This window comes from Zosterops lateralis (assembly GCF_965231275.1).
Source record: "Zosterops lateralis genome assembly, chromosome: 5".
NCBI classification, from domain to species: domain Eukaryota; kingdom Metazoa; phylum Chordata; class Aves; order Passeriformes; family Zosteropidae; genus Zosterops; species Zosterops lateralis.
The window spans coordinates 11,228,930-11,248,188 of NC_139766.1; the positions used below are offsets into that span (position 1 = coordinate 11,228,930).

At 37.5% G+C, this 19,259-nt stretch overlaps 1 protein-coding gene across 14 annotated transcripts in view; it reads left to right on the top strand.

Annotated features, from left to right (window-relative positions):
- The window catches only part of ABLIM2 (actin binding LIM protein family member 2), a 125,088-nt gene extending 114,578 nt beyond the window's left edge, over positions 1–10,510 (top strand). For all 14 annotated transcript variants that reach the window (XM_083861882.1, XM_083861889.1, XM_083861891.1 and 11 more), the window contains one exon: positions 8,739–10,510. In XM_083861882.1, coding sequence (XP_083718008.1) covers positions 8,739–8,852 — 114 coding nt within the window. In that variant the 3' untranslated portion in view covers positions 8,853–10,510. The remainder of the gene's footprint in view (positions 1–8,738) is intronic.
- The last annotated feature ends 8,749 nt before the right edge of the window (positions 10,511–19,259 follow it).

Sequence of the window (19,259 nt, forward strand, 5' to 3'; positions counted from 1 at the left end):
TCAAGCAATAGTCATTCTTTCCTCAAAAGTACATGTAACTAAGCGTAAAAGCACTCAGCATGTTCTTGTTTGCTTGTCTTAACTTAGCAGTGAGACAGAAGTACCCAGTTCCTTGTGCTCTTCCAAGGAGATGTTTATGCCAACAGTGAACTAATACATGCAGCACCAAGAACTAGTTATAATAAGCAGCCTGCTGATTTTTAAATACGTTATTGGCACATTGGTTTTTGAATTAATAGCCTGGATCTCACTTTTGTATAAGCTGATTAGAAATGCAAGGAATTTACAGTAGATAAGGATTTGGCCAAGGAATTTTTTTAGGAGTTTCTCTCTACCACAGTGCTGTTTATTGTAACATTAGATGAATGGAGCAGCATTCCCATCAGCTATTCTAACAGGAAATGGTGAAGAACAAGTTCATACACATAACACTGCAGAACAACAAAGCAGTAACATAACACAGGGGTGAATTATACAACCTGGGTGGAGAAGAGGAATTGCACCCTCACTGTGTCTGCAGATGACATGAACTTGATGGAACTGCAATTGATGCTTCAGTGAGCAGAGCCTCTGTTCAGGGGGACCTGGCCAGGCTGCAGGAATGGTTGACAGACACTTCATGAAATTCAGAGAAGATAAATCCACATTCTTGCACTCATGACCAAGTAATGCTATTCATCAGAACAAGATGGGAGAGCAGCTCTGGGGAAAAGTTCCTGATGATGCTGATGGAAAAGAAGCTGAAAATGAGTCAGCAGCTGACCTTCATAGTAGAGAGGTTATAGGGCAGAACAAACCCTTCCCGGAAGGTGGAACTGGAAAACCAAGAGGCAATGGTTGCAGGAAAGGAAATGACAATTGGATATAAGAGGAATGTTCCTCACTGGAAGAGTAGTGCAGTGAACAGGTTTCCCAAGAGGCTGTGGACTCTCTACCTCTGAAGGCATGCAAAAGACAGCTGGACAGGGCCTTGAGGAACATGGTCTGTTTTGTCTTTAGAGTCTTCATGGTCTTTAAAGTTGGGTCTGCTTTGAAGAACTCTGTAAGTCTCTAATACGCCTAGACCAAACTTCCCCATTTTGGCCAACTTAAGTCCTGAGTTTTCAGGACTGACATATCACCTTTGGATGGTACACATTGGTACATTCCTTACCTGCTGCTTCTCAAAGGAAGTTGGGTTTACAGACACGTCCAGATATCTTGAAACGACTTTAAGTACTTTAATACCTTTATCATTTGAGCCTTGGGCTCCTAAAAGCTTGCACCTGATACTTTTATCTTAGCTTGGATATTGTTTGCCTGTTCTTCAGTCACAACAGTGTGGTTCAGTGCTTGCACATTCAAATTGATAGTTCATGCCCAACCGCATAGATTTATTTTTTTTTTTTTTCCTTCTGCAGTTGCTTTTATCACAGTGTATAAGATTTCTGTTGTGGTCACACACTGGTAGTTTTGAAAGCCAATGTAGTTAGGATTTTCCATTTGGAAACCATGTTTTAGTGTTTTCATTTGACTTCCTTATCTTAATGTATCTTTAGTTTTTTAGCTGTTTCTTTTGAATGTCAAAGCTTAAAAGCATTATCCATTCCTGCCTATCAAATGCAGCAGAAAGTAAATTATTCCTATTTTTGTTTGAGCCTGCTCATTCTTTGTTTAACTGAAACAATTGCTAAGGAAAAAGGACTCTGGAATGTCAAGTAGCAAACTTTAATTTGCCACCTTGTTCTCTTGTAAACAGAAATGAGAGATTTAAACATGGGTGCGGTCTTATTTGAACAGAGCACTCACTTTAAGTCAAACATGCTTTTCCTCCTGGAACTGCTTGTCTGGATTTGCTTTAGGGATAACATTTTTTCCACTAGTTTTCATTCAACAATCACCCTGGGTTCCAGCCATTTGGGCTTCAACCATTTTAGGACTTGTTTCCAGTAACTGATCCTGAATTTTTAAGAGCCCAAGCTCCTGGATGTCATTCATACAAGTGGCATTGTGTGTCCCACCTCCTCTGGAGCTCAGATGGGGGAAATGAGAGCAAAACTGGAATATTGTGTGTTTTGCAGTTTCTAGTTTGTAGCTGAGTATGAGGTTACAGGCTCACTTCACAATAAAGCTCATAACTTGGGGTGAAAAAGTGTGGGTCACTGACTTCAGTAGAACTACTTCACACTGTTTAACTTGAAAAATGTATGTGTGGTGTTTCTCATTCTAGGTATGTGGTTGTGTTGTGATCAGTGATGCATGTTTATATCAGATTTCAAAGCCTTTTACAAAAGCAGCCATTATAAAATGAAAATTCACATTAGAATTGATGTGATGTGAAAAGTAATTTCTGTGTGAGTGGAAGCACTGTAGGAGTGAACAGAGATTAGATATGGAATATTTATATTACAGGTGCACTATAGTCCAAACTAAGGGAAACTGGAAAATCTGCTTTAAGAATAAGGTATTTTGGGCCTAAGACAAATGAAATTTTTGAAACTCATTATCTTCCTTGTATTTTCCTAATTTATTATGGGTTCCAAGTTTTGTTTTTATCTGTGAATTATTTTCTTAATTATACAGCATTTTTTATCAGTCATCAGCTGGAGGCAATAACTTATGTCACTGTCAGTAATGAAAAACCTTGTTTGAATGACAGGATGGTGGCATAGATTACCATCAGAGATGTTCTGTGTGTATGCTGTTTAGATAATATATCCATATACCTGAGAGAAATACTTACTTTGGCCCAGCTTTTTGTACCTTTATGGATGACTCAGGTGGGAAAAATACTAACTATACAATGCTCTTATGGAAGATTTTCTATGTGCCTTGTGATGTTTGCTAGGAGGTTAGATTGGAAGTACCCTGCAGTGGTAGTGTTGAGTGGAATGCAGCTTCTCTGTGAGACTTCATGGTACCCTGAAATACTGAATGAGATACAGCCACAGATCTAGGAGGCTCGTAGAGGTGCTTGGGGTGTTATGGGCATGAGGGAGGGTCTCAGACTCCTTCCCTCACTGCTTCTATTACACAGCTTTCCTTGGGAATCTTTCTGGAGACCCACATTGCTGTGTGGAGGGGGATCTATAACTCCTGCCAGGCTTGGCTGCACAAGGGTTCTATTTGTGTTGCCACTAATTATCCTTCTCTGGGGTAACTGCAGGTGCCTGCTGCCTTATCCTCTGATCAGCACAGCTGCCCTAGTCATCTTTTGATACCTTTTAAAGTTCATTAGGTGGCAATTCATACCATTTCTTAACTTTCCCTCCCCAATAACATAATTACTTAATAGTTTCAAATATTTATTGAGCATGAAGCTTAATTAGGCCGTAGATGAGCATAACATTCAATACTCCCTTGGGAATATGGCACATGGCTAATTACAGCTTTGTAATTAGCCATGCAGCAGGATTAGAAGAAACCTCTGAAAAGCCTGCTGAGCCCCTGCAGTGCAACAGAAAGAGGGGTGAAGAGTGCAAACCTTGTGAAAGCAAAGTGAGGATTCCAAAGTTCAATAGAAAAAAAAATTCCATCAAATTTTGATTTGCCATCTGAAAGTTTTATTTGGGCTAATCTTGAGAGGCATGAGAGAACAGAGTGGAAGGGCAGTGAAGAAGAGAAAAACTGGAGAGGGGAAGAAGCTATTACTTTCTAAGTGTTGAGATATTTCCACAATCCTGAATCTTACTATAGGAAAATATTGCATCTCAGCAGCAAAGCTTGTGCAGCAACTTGAAGAGCTAAGGCTTGGTTATTTACATGAACCCTCACTTACCTGAGAATAAACCTTCCTCAATAAATCTCTGTTTATTTTGACTATTTCTCATACTGAAATTTCTGAAGTTCCTGCAGCTTTTATTTCTCGATTTTGTGAATCAGAAGTTGGAAGTGTTGCAAGGACTTGGAATAGAAATGAATTGAAGTATACAGCTACTTAAACTTGCGCTCTATAAAACAGAGTGCAGAGTAGTGCCTCAGAGAGACTGGCTGAAAAATCACTGCAGATTCAATCAAAGCCAGTGTAGTACTCAGCTGTCATTTCCCATGAATATAGCAAAACAAAGAGCAAAAGAGAAACAAACCCAAGGTTTTAAATTACTCTAGGAATTAGGACCTTGATTTTTCTGGTCTTCTACTTGCTGCCATCCACTGAGTTCTTCCATTGGTTCATGAGGAAGTACAATATCCTCTGAGCTTCCTACATCAGCAGGTTTTCACATGAGGACTCTCATCCAATTGTGAAGCACCCCCTGGTCACCATGTTCTGCAGGATGGCTGCAGGTGAACTGCAATTTTATCTTCCTGTAACTTATTCATAGTCATGCCATGTTCCTAAGTGTTGGTTTTGTGTGGCTGGAGTAATTTTCTTCACAGTGGCTGGTATAGGGCTGTCTTTTGGATTTGTGCTGAGCACAGGGTTATGTTTAGAGATGTTTCTGTTATTGCTGAGCAGAGCTTACACAGAGCCAAGGCCTTTTCTGCTTTTCACACTCCACTCTGGCAGGGAAGTTGGAGGTGAACGGGAGGCTGGGAGGAGACAGAACCAGGACAGGTGACCCAAACTGACAAATGGGATATTCCAGACCATGTGACATCATGCTCAGTGTATAAAGTGGGGGGTAGAAGGAAGAGGGAGGGTTTGGAGTTTTTGTCTTCCTAAGTAACTGCTGTGCATGATGGGTCCTGCTCTCCTGGAGATGGCTGAGCACCTGGCTGCCCATGGGAAGCAGTGAATTAAGTCCTTGTTTTGCTTTGCTTGTGTGTGTGGCTTTTTCTTTCCCTATTAAGCTGTCTTTATTTCAACACATGAGTTTTCCCTTTCACCCTTCCAGTTCTTCCCCTGATCCCACTAGTGGGGGAGTGAGTGAATGACTGTGTGGGTTGCGAGCTGGGGTGAAACCATGACAGTAGGTATTAGTTTCGAGCATCTCTGAATTTCAATAAAAACTAAATTATTCTTGGGGAAAAGAAATCTCATTGAATTAAATAAAGATTATAACTCTATTTAGAATTATTACTGGCTTTTTAGCAGACCATAAAAATAGAGACAAGCCTCATTAATTTGTAGTGAAAAGCACCACTTCTTTCTGAGATAACACTGTGGAGCAAGTATTTGAATGTGCAGTTAATTACTTTTGTTCTGAGAGAGTAAAAAATGAGGTCATGTCTGTACTGCTGATTTTCATGTTCATGTTTCATAGAGGATGAGGATTTTCTGTTCTAGTGGTTGCAATGCAGTGGAGAGGTTTAGCTCAGCCCTTGCTTAGTTCTGTATATCCTAATAAAAGCTTTAGATTAATACAATTTTATCAAAATAACATGATGCTGTAGTCCTTTCTATTGTAGGAATATCACACTTAACTGTATAACAAATGCTGATATTCTGATGCTGTGAGGTCCAGTATAGCAGTCATTGTAGTGAAGAATCATCTTTAAACTGCTTACCTTATCTTTTAGCAAGCTTTTCAGATGGCATCATGTTAAGATCATTATGTGGCTTCCAAAATGACCTCATACATACAGTGAGTTCAGAATGTGAGCAGAACAGGACCTTGGGAGATCCTCTCTACTCTCCTCAGTGTCTGTGACATTCCCAACCTTGCTGTTGATGCAGAGCAGAGAAAGAGATTGAGTTAAGCTGCCTGACTATGGGCAAACTGTCACAAAGGGAATTAGGAATCACTTACTAGCACACTGTAAAACACCCAGACTTCCTATGTAAACAAGGCCAACTCTAGTAAAAAAAAAAAAGAATGAAGGTTGCTTTTACTATTAAGTTTGGCCATTCCTTCCTTAAATGGCCCAGTGATACATTATTAACATAGCTGGATATTTTAAGCTGATCCATTACTGAAAAAAAAGAAAAAGGAAATCATGTTCTTGGCCTTGTAAAGCACAGCTTTCACACATATTCTCTCATACTTCAAGATGAATATCTTTCATATTCCCTGCTCATAGTTTTCAATTTCCCTTCTTTTGTTTGACTAATGAGAAAAGGTAACGCTTCAGTCAAGACAAATTAATATTCCAACAGCTGAGGAGAAAGATTAATCAGTCCAGGATATCTTACTGGTGCATTTTTCCTGCCTTTAGGTTTGGGAACAGCTCTAGGCTTTAAAGCTCTCAGCAAAGCTGTTAGGAAAGTCCAAACAATAGTGCAGGCAAAATTTAGCATCACATATACATAGAAAAGTATAAACAGGGACCATAAACTTCTCGCACTGGTGTATTGCACTGGTGTTTAGACCCTTCAAATACTTGTAGATATTACTATATTTTACCTTAGTCATCATTTGGCTGAGCTTAGACATACTTAGGCATTTTAGTCTTTTCTCATAAATCAAACTGCCACCCATGATTACTTATGTTGCTTTTATCTGAAGCTTTACCAGTTCAATGACATCTTTCTGGGACCAAGGTTTTATTCCACATTTGAAGACAGAACTTAAGTCATTGCTGCTTCTAGATCAGTCCCAAGTCTATAGCCCATGGTGCTTAAGAAGGTGCTTAGAAGAAATCTTCTAAGATGCAAGGACAACAGCAGGAAATATGTTACACTGGGGACAGACTGGCATTCTCAGAGAGAATTCAGACCAAAGAGAAAATGTCCCCTTCTACCAGAATTATTTTTGGATGTGGATAAGCATTGATGGAGTAAGAAACTGCTAGTATGGAAGTCAGTTTGTTAGTCCTTGAGATTAGAGCATACGTGGAAGAAAATGAAAAGCAAAGAAACTCTCTAATTGAATGGCTGTGGAAGTGAGTGAGCTTATGCTTTCCCCATCTCAGTCACTTTGTGCCTGGGCTGGAAATTGCCAACTGCTTTTAGACAAGGCAGCACCAAATGACACCTTCTGTGAGGAGGAAAAAAATGGTGCTGTTATAAAACAAAACTTAGTTATAAGAAATAGAAAATGAGTGTATGCAAAGGATGAAGGTGGTGTCATCTGGGCACAGGCAGAGGAGCATAGTGCACAACTAATTAATTCTGGCATGGATAGCTGCATGTGGATCGAAAGCTCACTGAGCCTGAGGGCAAAACAAAAGGATAAATGGCAAAGTACATCGTTGGAGAGGGAAAAGGGAATTGCACAGCTTGTACTGAGATGGGTGGCAAGCTTCATTATGAGGAGAAGATGTAGCAAATGTCTGGCACCCTGGAGGAAAGGGTGATTTAGGGCTGGTTGAGGTTTTCTCCATTGACCTTCAGTACTGGAACAGATCTGATGACACTACAGCAAGTTTCTCATAATATGTGGTGTAAATTACCTCAGGAAAAGAAAAATGGTGAAAACATAGTCCTTTAGAAGTTATATGTAATTTTCTATGGTTTTGGAAGGTTGGCAAGGTCACTTTACCTGCAAGGGTATATAGACTTTCTCATTTTCTCTTTGAGTAAGAACTACAATTTGCCACTGCTTTCTCTTGAGTGAGGAGATGTCTCAAGTCTTATCCATAATCTAGAAAGTAAAATAAAATATTACACTCTTTGCTCATCCAGACTTCTTTTTCAATCCTACAGCCTACAGACATGTTCCTTGCTGTGAAAAGTTGCTAAAGTTAAAGTTACTTGCATTTGTCCATGGGATTACCAGGAATATCTTCTTTAAAAAACAATGCAGAGAAAAGTAACTTTTTCTGTCTGAGCCCAATTGAAATAAATTCTGTCAGTGAGAGATTGTTTCTAAAATACATTGTCAGATGTTGCTTATTTTCATGTGGAAAATGATCTCCTTTGCTAAATATGCATGGTGTGTTTGTTCCATGCTATGAGCAGCACTTATGGTGGATTGCTGTCATTTGTCAGATGAAAAGTGAAGGCTCAGTTCCAAGACCTTAGTCACTGTTGTTCTGAATATGTGGAATCTCAAGAGAAAAAAAACCAAGGCTGTCCTTTCTTAAGAAACAAGGACCTATAATAACCATTCAAAGTAATTATATATAATGACTTGTTACAAACAATTTCTTTAGTTTTCTTGAGTATATTATGTTACAAAGATTAAGTCTTTGTGAATAAATTGAAAGTGAAATTTGACTTACAAATTTATTCACATATTTACCGTTTCTACCTTTTCTGTGTGGATGCTAATAATTGCTAAGGAATTGTTATCCTACCTCCTTCCAATTCTTTATGTTGGATTTTTTCGCTTTTTCTTGATCTCCTTTTTTTTTTTTTTTTTTTTTTTTTTTTTTAAATATTAAAGCATGAAAACATCAAATAGAAGTGTATTTCTCAACCTTTAAAACCCCGCTACTTTATCCAGCCAAACTTCTGAGTAGATTCTCTCCCCATGGATAAGCACATTTTGGATTTCAGAATTTAGCAGTATGCTCTCTCCTTTGATTCAAAGTTGCTATTAGTGGACCAGTGTGGTGTCCACTGCTCTCATTAAAGATCAAGGCAAAACAAATCCAACTAGAAAATTACATTATTATAAATCTCTTTAAAGTCCTGGAATAACTCTGTCATCAGACACCCTGGATAAACATACTTTTTTCCAAAAAACATAGTTTCTGCTCAGTAAGAACTATATTGAAAAGATCACTTTTTTTCAGAAGTCACTACTGCCATCAATAATTTTATTTCCCAGCTACTCTGAGCTCATTTGGTGTTGATGCTGTCTTTTCCAGAAACAATTTTGGAATTTAAATGCAAACCCTAATGCATTATTTTGTGGTGTGTTATAAAACTTAGGGCAGAAATATTCCTGTGCACAGACAAGCTTAATGATATCATTTGTATTTTCATTTTCAAGAGGCATTTGTCCCCTGAAGAGTTCCAGGAAGTCTTCAAAATGAGTATTGAGGAATTTGATCGTCTGGCACTTTGGAAGCGGAATGACCTGAAGAAAAAGGCCCTGCTTTTCTAAACCCTCCCGGATAAAATATGTGCTTAATCAAAACAAAAATAGTCTTGCCAGAACTATCACATGCACTTGCTGTTGAACCATTGTCCAGCTTCATTGTGTTAGTATGTGTCGGGGAAACAAGACAGAGATGGTAATGTGTTGGGATACAGAGAATTTGCTAATCTTGCATTTCCAGCTGGTTTTGTCAGTAACTCCTGGTCCTACCCAGTTTACAACGTGCAAAAAATCTAGCTTTAAATTTATTGTTGCTTGCATTTGTTGCTTGATGCAAATGGAAATTCTGAAAGAAAGAAAAAAAAAAGTGTGGCTGTACACAGGAAATGCATCCAACATTTTGTTCCATTCAGTTTTATAATGCAATCTTTACAGAATCAATTAAGTAATTATTATAGAAATTTTCCAGTGGGGGATCAGATGCTATGATATATGGTAATAAAAGAAAATATGGTAAAAGCCAAAGAAAAGCATATCTGCAAGCAATTATTGCAATTGTTTATCTGTGGTACTTTTTAAGAATGAAAGCAGAAATATGGAAGCACCTTAATTCTACTTCTTATATTTAAACACAGCATACTCTTTAAAAGATCATATTTGTCTAGAAGGTAACTAGCTATCTTTAATTACAACACCAGAGTTTTTATTTTATTAAGAATATATTGTGACATAAAATGGTTATAGTTACTAAAATGTATACAGACCTACTAAGGTTTAGTCCCATTCATCAGGAAAACTGAAGCCTTATAAAAAAACTGGTTTAAGAGTGTATTGTGCCAGTTGACTGTGTTTTCCTACTAGTTTGGGGTGTTTGAAGAATGTTTTTTTTACATTTCATGCTGATAAAATACCATATAATCTTAATTACTATGTAGATAGATATATCTATCTATAGAAGAATTATTTTCATTAATATATATCCTAGGTGAAGGCATTCTTATGTTCTCAAATTTCCACCTTTACAGAGTAAGCCATGAGAACTGTGATGGCATTTGGTAGATGTGGAAGTGGAACAGTTCAGCATAAAATGTAACAAAAAAGCTTGATGTGCTCTATCAGTAATACAGACAATTAGAATCAAATACATTAAACCCTCATGCATTACTATTTGCATGTTTCTGTACAGGTCAATTTGAAAAAAAAACAAACTATGTGATACTGGTGCGGTACCTTGAAACTATCTTAAATAACAAGCAAAGCTAACAAAATCTAAGCATTTGATATAAGTGTTAGACCTTAATATCTCTTCCAGCTGAAAGACTGTATTAAATTTTAATAGTTTCATTTGGTCAGAGGTATGGTTGCTGACAAAGAATGTTTTAAAGTGAGTTGCTAGTTTTGTGTGATACTAAATGAGCATTACAAAAAGTACATTTTTCAGCCATGTGTCAGTATTCTGCATTTTTACTGCCTTGGATGTTTGTACTCACCTCCTACTTCACTATGTCTTTTCGCATTTCCTTAAGGTAACTGGTTAATATATGCACTACAAAACACTATTTCAATTGACCCAGCATTGGAAAAATCATAGCATTGAACATGCCTTCTTCCAACTAACTTTCAAAGTCCATGCTGTTGGAAATAAATATTTTCTCATGACATAAATGTTTTGTCTGATGATACAAATGTTTTAAAAAATTCATTAAAACAAAGACATAACTGAATGACTTTGCTAATGTGTGTATAATTTTTTAGATCATATTGCTGCTCTGGATAGGGTCTTCCTATGATATTCAGGTAAATAATATCTAATTTGCATTAAATTTGCTCACTCAGGAGAGTGCTGAGTGTACCTCTGAATGTCAAGTTACTGTTAAGTTGGTCTTGGTTTAAACAATGCAACAAGCAACTGTCACATCTCACCAAGCAAAAGTTGCTTCACTGGTGATGTACAGAACCATCAGCCTGTGTAGAGAACCATTAACCAGTTTAAATGACTGCTCCTGATCACATGTAAACCACATCCATAATGCTCTTCAACCTCAGAATAGGTTGTTGCATTATTTTGTGAAAACTGGCAGCCCATTGAAATGGGCCAATCCTAAATGTGACCAGTGGGGTCCATTGCAACTATGAGAAATTAAATCCAGGAGAACAATTGGTTGGAGAACTATTGTAAGGAAGTTTGACATCAGTGATGACCACTCATCTCATCCACACATTCCTGGGACATCATATTGATTACAGGCATCTTCTCAGTAATTAAGAAAATTGCAGGTTGATCAAAGAAATCCATGTATCAGTGTAGATCAGGTTCAGTGTGGATTTTCATAAATAATTTGAAAATTTCTTAACCACAGCAGCTTTTGTACTGGTGTAGGATTCAACCTATGCTGAAAGGAAAATGTGCATTACTGAGCACCACAGGCAGTCAACAGCTCTGTGGTGCTCCACTGTTTTATGCACCAGCAGATGTGTGACTGATAACAACTGAGGATGGTGAGCTCATGTGAGCTATTTGACCCATCTACACTGTTTTGAGACAGTTCATCTGGTATAATGTCAAGCCTTAAAAGTGGCTCATAAAGGTCTGTGTCCTATCTGGCCTAAATCAAGTACAACTCTTGTTTTACGTACCCCAATCTAGACTTTGTAGCTCACAAGCATCACTTATCACAATGCCCAACTCTATTAGGAGTTGCACCTCGTCCTCTTCTATATTTGCTGACAAATTCCTTTGTTATTCTGTCCTTCCCTTTATGGTCAGTGAAAAGAAAAACTCTCTTCATTCACATCCTGATGTCCAGAATGTGAGATGAATTGTCCCTATCATATTCCTGTCCACTGTATATAAAGAAAGGCAATCCTTCTACAGAAGTACACATTGCAGGCTATCCAATCTTGGATCAAATTATGCCTACAGTCTGTTGGCAAATAAGCCAGTTTTTGCCAAGTCAGTGGAATACCAGTCTGAACTACCACTTGCAGTTCCTAGACCATGTTACCAAATCACTTTCAAGCAATCAGGACAGTACTTTGAGTTGCACAGATCTCACAAAACTTCCTAACACAGTAATTTTTTTGTGCTCATTATACTATTCACTAAACAGGCATGCATTCGGTGCCAAACACGCAAAAATGTTTTAGAAGACAGTCAGTTTATCAACTTACATTCCTACTACCAGCCAAAACCAAAAAGGAATTTTGGCTTCCACACACAAAACCTTTGCTGACTTTAGATGAACAAGTACTCTTGTGTGTCCTTACTTCATTTCCATGAAAGTTTGAAATGGTCTGTAGATGTCTGTTCTGTGCAAAGGTGGCACACAGCTCAGTAAGCTGTTCGTTTTTTCACATGATGCGTGCCAGTGTATCACCCTATATTTAAAGCATCTACTGTCATATGGTGCAGTGACCTATTCAGTTATACTCTCTAGCCTAAATTCACATTTACAGTATGATATTGTGTGCTGGATTTGGCACCAGCCAAATATAGCAGTGTAAAAGGGCCATAAAATGAGTAGCATTGTAATTTACTTCACTGCTAAGTTGTCTGTACATCACCTAAACTCCATAAACCAGACCATGGTATACCAGAGAATACAAGATTTCTGTTTCTAAAATCTATCATGTTTTCCCCATCTAAAAATTGCAAATTGAAATTTCAGTTATGTAGTTTTCTTTCAGGAACTTTGAGTATCTAATTAAATGTGGAGAGACATGTGCATAGTAAATATTCAGGTTTATTTTAATAGGGTTCCATATGCTAATCTTACACAGTATTATGAAATGGAAAAGGCATTCAGAGTAATGAGATAAGACTTTGCCAGAATGTTCCATCTGATAGTGTGGTCTGGTGTTGGCAGTAAAAAACTGAGTCTCGACAAATCATAAGCTGTTTTTCAGATAATGCTCTTTAGAGTTATTAAGTTACTGGTCTGTAGTCTTGTTTTCAAGGACATGCTGCCTTTCAGCATTTTTGTAAGTATGGATGTGGCTATGCAGCTCAAAAGGATCAATATAGCTCTTGGAAAAACTTATTTTGATATGTATACAAGAAGCAGGGGAATTCTGTCAGAGATTTTATTTTCGTTCTTGGATCTGAGCTGTATGTCTCAGCTGCTCATGTCAACCCTATGTATGACCTAATTCTCACCTCATGTATTTTAAAGAAGACATGTCTCAAACTCAGCAATGAAAGAACCAGCATTTCATCATCATAGTCTTTGAGGCAAAGGAATATGTGGGGGCTTGTGGTTGATGAAGGAATATCTGACCAACAATTCCAGATAGGAAACCAGGCATGCTAGGTTACCATTATAGCTGTCTGAGAAGGCAGGACATTTTTGTCTGACCTTCTGCTATTTCTTTTCCTCATGGTTCAGGGCAGAACTCTGAAACCTGTAATTCCAGAAACAAGAAAATACATAGTTTGTGAGCAAGTACGTGGAATCTAATAGGAATCTAATAATACAAGGAATCTAATAATACCTTGTCTCTGAGACAAAGGTAATTTTACATAAGCAAAAAAGATACATTTCAGACCAAGAGAGATGCCTGGTCTTACATTCCGCATTTTGATTTTAAGGAGCCTTATATTTGATATTTCCCAAGTGTGACCAAGACAGACCTATTATTTTACTAACCTTTTCTCATATCTGCAGGAAAAATGCTGTTCTTCTATTTGCAGATAAGCTAGACGAGATCCCAGGCACTTCTGTCTGGCACTCAACTCTGGTGCATGAGCTTCAGAGTGTCCTTATATTCATATTCTCTTGTCCTTTTGATTTGTGAATGAGGAAAAGGACATGGTCATTTTATAAGCTTCCTAAGACATCAACTGACCTTTGACCAATGTGATAACTTGATAAGTCACAGTTGTGGCTACCATTTTTCATATATCTTGAGTATCTGAAAAAAAACCCACTAAAATATGACTTATTAATATCACAGTGACAGATATGACTGTCTTGTACATGTAAATTTATAATGGAGACTTGCATCCCTTCTTGGTATCCAAGAAGGTATGGCCTCTGAGGTATGGCTAAATCCTTAAAGGCTCATAGGAGGTGCTGGCTCAGGCTTTTTGAGTCTTTGTATACCTTCTCACTCTTTCTAATCTGTGAAAAGCCCTGTTAGAAAAGGTGGCACTCACTACTAGTGCATGGCCATGAAAAACAACATCTCAGTAGTTCAACTCCCAGGTAATGAAGCACCCACTGCAAATTGCAGTTTGTTGTGTTCTTGCAGCAGGTTGTTACTCCCTCCTCACAACCACCATCTCAAGTGAGTTACAGCTCACTTGTTAGTTAGAGAAGTTAGTTCTAAATGCTGCCACTTTTCATAATTTAGGACATATTCTTCCTTGCCGTTGGTGTTTGACATCTGTGAGCACAGGCACACTGGTGAATGTGGGTAGGTTCCATATGTTTGCAATGCTTGGACAGACATCTACAGCACCCAAGCACTTGGGACCAGCCAGTCCTTCCCTGCTGGTCTGAGACAAGCAGCAGCTCCGAAGTGATCAGGAGGAATCAAAAACCAGGCAAAAGCAACGTGTCTCACACAGGTAAATGTATCATAATTTGGGCATTAGTGTCCCAGCTATTATGTATTTGCCTTTGGTTACAAGTCTGGATACAGTTAATTTCTGGTTTGAATCTGGTTACAGTTGTATCATGGATGGTTTGCTTTTGACCTGTTTTGTCTATTTGCTATGATACATTCATTTATTACATCCTCTGCCTCCTCTCTCTACTAAAAATTGTAATGTTTTTTATTTCTTTCAAAATTAAAACCTTTTTTTTTGCCCTTGATAGTTCTGCAAATTTGTCTTAGCCCATTGTACCTTGTGTTCAGGAATGACCTGACAGAATAAAGGCTTCCTATTTTTCCTATTTGCCATGCTATGTCAAGCACTATAACTTTTTGGTGGTTTTTTTTTTTTTTTTTTTTTTTTTTTTTTGGTGGGGGGGAGGGTGGGTTGAGGAAGAAGAAAAACTAAGAATGTCTTTGACTTTTTTATTACAAAGGTAGATTATGCTTATGCTTGACCTAACCTCACTCTTGCAGATTGCTGGGGTTTTTTCCATCCAAATGGGCACAGTTCTGAACTCTGACATGAGTCGTCATTATTTCTCACACTACAACTATAATTTTTTTTCTATTAACTGATAATTAAGAAGGCACCATGATTGATAGCAAGTTAAACAACTGAGGTTGTTAATGGTCTGTCTGAACTTCCTTTCAGTTCTCTGACCTGGAGTAATTCATTTGAGGAACAGGGTTAAAACTCTTCATGTCACTTGACAATTTTACTAGTTGGACTTTAAAAATCTCTCAAGTTATGGATGTGGAGCATAAACACTTTGATATCCCCATTTTTTCCCCTATTTTATATCAGACATTTTTCCTCTGACAATTAGTTTTTGACAGATAGAAGTGGCAGGAGGACTGTATGAGCTGCTGAATAATGATCAAATCCTTCAAATTTAATTTTTTTTGTCTTAATTCCTTTTTTGAGTATGATAACTTATTATAGTGCCACAAAAATAATAATGAAAGACTACTGAAATTATTTACTCCATTGTTAATGCCACAGGAGACAATGAAAATACAGAATAGAAACTAAAATTTATCTTTCAATAGGATTCCATTTTTGGCCCAATGTTGCTTGAATTCAAAGAAAGCAGGAGGAAGGAGACAAGACTTAGAGGAAATCTTCCCCTACTGTATTCAACTTTAATATAAAATTTAAATCTGTTAGAAATAAAATTACAATAATAGAATTTTTTTTCAAGTAGCAATACCTAAAGGCAGAGCTACTTTTCAGTGATTATGAGGGTTTAATATGCATTTAATAAAAGGATGTTAGCATAGTATTTTGAAAATGTCAGTCACTAAATGCTAATCCCACTGAAGTCACTGGCATTTGTATCTGCACCAGAGCGCAAAGGTCAGGTTATACAGAATTTCTCCCAAAACTGAAATCAGAAGGAGGGATTGTTTGCCTATGTTTAGTTCAAACAGAAGAATCTAAGTGCAAAGTAAGAATTTTTACCTGCACATTAGGATTCTGTAAAATGTATATTATTCTTTTTTATATATTCCCTCCTTTGCCATGATTCAAAATCAGGCACCTAATTTAAGGTACTTACATCTCTGTGAATTTATTTGCAGATGTGTTACGCAGATGGCCTATCTGTGTGGAGAGTAAGGAGAGGCCTGTGCATTATAGAAAAGCAGCATAATCCCTCCTCTTGAAGTTTCTATAATGCACACTTCTCCAAATTTGCTTTTTGCACAAAGGTGAATGGCATTTCTGCTGTGTAAGTCCTTCTGGGATATATATGTACTCAGCACTGTAAGATTCCTGAAACCAGTTTTTCAAGTTTATCTGAAATATAATTACTTTTTTCCCCAGTGGACCTGAAAATTCTGTTGGACCCAAGAAGAAATAACTCATGATACTATTAAAAAAAAAAAAAAATATATATATATATATATATATATATATTGAGTATTAGGTTCCTAATTACAATAGATTCTGCTGTAACAGGATCACAGTATATGATAAGAAAGGGAAAAAGACCCTCTCTTTATCAAGAGCTTTTTTCTATTTGTAAAATACATTTATTCCTAGTCTGTAAATGTCTTGAGTGTCTGAGACAACTGCAGAAACAGTGCTGTTTTCCTTACTGAGAAATAATGGTTCTAAAGTAATAGAAGAAGATTTCTGTTCTAAAAAGCCACAACTTGCCTCCTGGTTTTGAAATCCTGCCATCAGTATGTTTTACTGAAGAGTGGCAGTTGCTGTAATGTCAATCCATCTCCTGACAGCCCAGATTGTAGAATATTTTTGCCTGCTTTTCACTCTTCCCCAAGACCATCCATTCCCCCCTGGCAACATGATGTGAGGGCAGGAGGTGGGACACATCAGGAGGCAGCTGCAGCAAGGTTTGCTCCAGGGAGCCCCACCTGCCCTGCCTGACACACTGGTGTCACAGGGCAGTGTGGGATCTCACATTTTGCCAATTCTAGACTTTTTTGTCTGTTCAACCCCTCTTCCAAAGAAGAGGAAAAAAAAAAAAAAAAACACACACACACAAAAAAAAAAAAAAAAAAAAAAAAAAAAAAAAAAAAAAAAAAAAAAAAAAACCACCACAATCCAAAGAGGAAAATTATTTCACAGTCTTTCTGATACCAAATATCAAGAACTTACAGGCTTTTCCTTACAGCTATGATTTCACTTTAAGGTACTGAAAAAAAAAAAGAACATAATCTTGTACGGGCACATTGAAAGGTCTTACTGAAAAGTGTTGAGCAGAGTTTCAGGGAATACCAGTCATCATGTACAGCATCCAATAGGTTTTCTTACACTTGCTTTCTCAATAGGATGTTGCTGAGTTTTTGGGGCCTCTTAAAGTAGTGAGTTGTCAGGTCATGGACTCAGCCCAAGGCAGATCTGAAGTGGAATTGATTGCATCTTTAAAAACTGACCCATGGTTCTAAATGGCTAAAGTACTGTTTTCCTGCCTTTTTATACTTAAGTGAGCCAAATCCAAATTGCTTGGAGTTCCTTACAAGACATAAATCACAAAAATGGTTGGAGATTTTTTTTCTCATGCCTGTGTTTCTCAGATTTCATCCAATGTTGATTTTCCAAGGGGAAAAAATATCTTAAAATATGCATATGTAACTCTTTTAAGCATATCCTTAAGATAATAAATATGGTCTGTCATTGTCATGACTTTTCTGTTTCAACACACCACAGATTATCTGATGGTTAAAGTCCCAGTCTTGTAAACAACTATATTGGATACCTTACTGCTGGGACTACTTGATTATTTTATTTTTCTTTGTTCTGATTATTTTCTTTTCTTTCATGGTGACCAGTGCTAAGAAGATTACAGGAAGATAAGGGATCCCCATGACTAAGCTTCACCAACTCCTGCCTAAACTTTGTGAAGACCATTTCTACAGTAATGAATTTACTCTTGATAGAGTAGAACTGTATAGTGAATTATTGAGAATAAAGACAATTTGGAACACTGCATGAATATTTGGTCTTAAAGCTAAAAAGTGCTTTTTCAAGCTGGAGGACATGTGTTTCAAACAGGAACATTTACACAGATTTGCTTTCTGTTACTTTGTGTTAAAGGATGATTAGTCTAAGAAGTTTATTGGGTGCAAAGTATGATGTACAGTTACTGTGGACCACAGATTTCCTATTAATGATGTGACTTCAGTTTCCATGCAAGCAATTCCTTAGGAATCACTTGATTTATTTTGATGATACTGTGTTCTAGGTGAATTATATGCTGCTCTTTTTAATTCTATAAAATCGAATTTGTATTTAAGTAATGTCATTAAAGATTCATGGAGAAGAAATTCAATGAATCACCAATTGTATTTCACAGCTGAAGTAGCTTATGGAATGCATATGTACAAACTAAAAAGTAGAGAAGAAATGCCATTTTGAAGTGTAGCACTGTGAAAACTAAGAATTCAAATAAGAAAAAAGTCCTTTTGAGCCCTTCAACCTAAGAGAGAGTTAGTCCATGAGGAACAGCTTGTGGTGTCTGATGATTGTCTTCATGATAGACGGTCCATTATTTAGTCCCTATGGAGTTACCACCACAAGACATGAAGTCTTTATCAATCTCTCAAATGGCCTAAGGACAAATCCTTAAATTATCTCACTTTCATATCTGACAGAGGGCATAAAGTGCTTATTTTCTTGCTGGTCTTGTGATCACTCTCATCTGTGTTTGTCTGCTGTTCAGCATCCTAACTTCTTCAGGAAGTTTCTGTGGAAGAAATACTCTGAAGTGTTGCTAGAACCAAGCACCCGGTTTACAGACCGCAGCATATCTTAGGGCAAGCAGAGGCTGAAGTGTTGCTTAAAGTGATGTGTGCATTAAAAAAAAAAAAAAAAAAAAAAAAAAAAAAAAAAAAAAAAAAAAGAGGCAGTAAAGCCAGCAAATACTGGAAGTGCTCACTGCAAGCATACAAATCAGTGATACTGTGCAGATTACACTGCATGCCTCACAGCAGCCAAGGGCTGTGCTTTTACAGCAAAGTACTGGATTGTTCTCCCTAGAGATCATATTTTACAGGTCATGATACAAATTAAGTAGCTCAAAGAGAGCAATAGCTGCAAGCAATTGAACCGTGGAGAAGAGGAGCTATGGTTTAATTTCTTCAGACCAGCTAAGCACTTCACTATTGCCTGAAAATCAGTACTTCTAAGTACTCCAAAGCTCCCCTTGCCAACTCCCAACAAGCAGAATATAAAAAGGCAGGTAGGAGCAGGCTGCTGCTGGAATAGCTCATCCAGTAGGCAAGTCCTTCCCTGCCCATACCCAAAGGCATACAAGAAAGAGAACAGCTGAAAGTGAGATTTTAGGCTAAGTAATATTTGTTGAAAAGGTTTGGCTGTGAATTCAGCTCTCCTGTTTTAGGCTGCAGAGA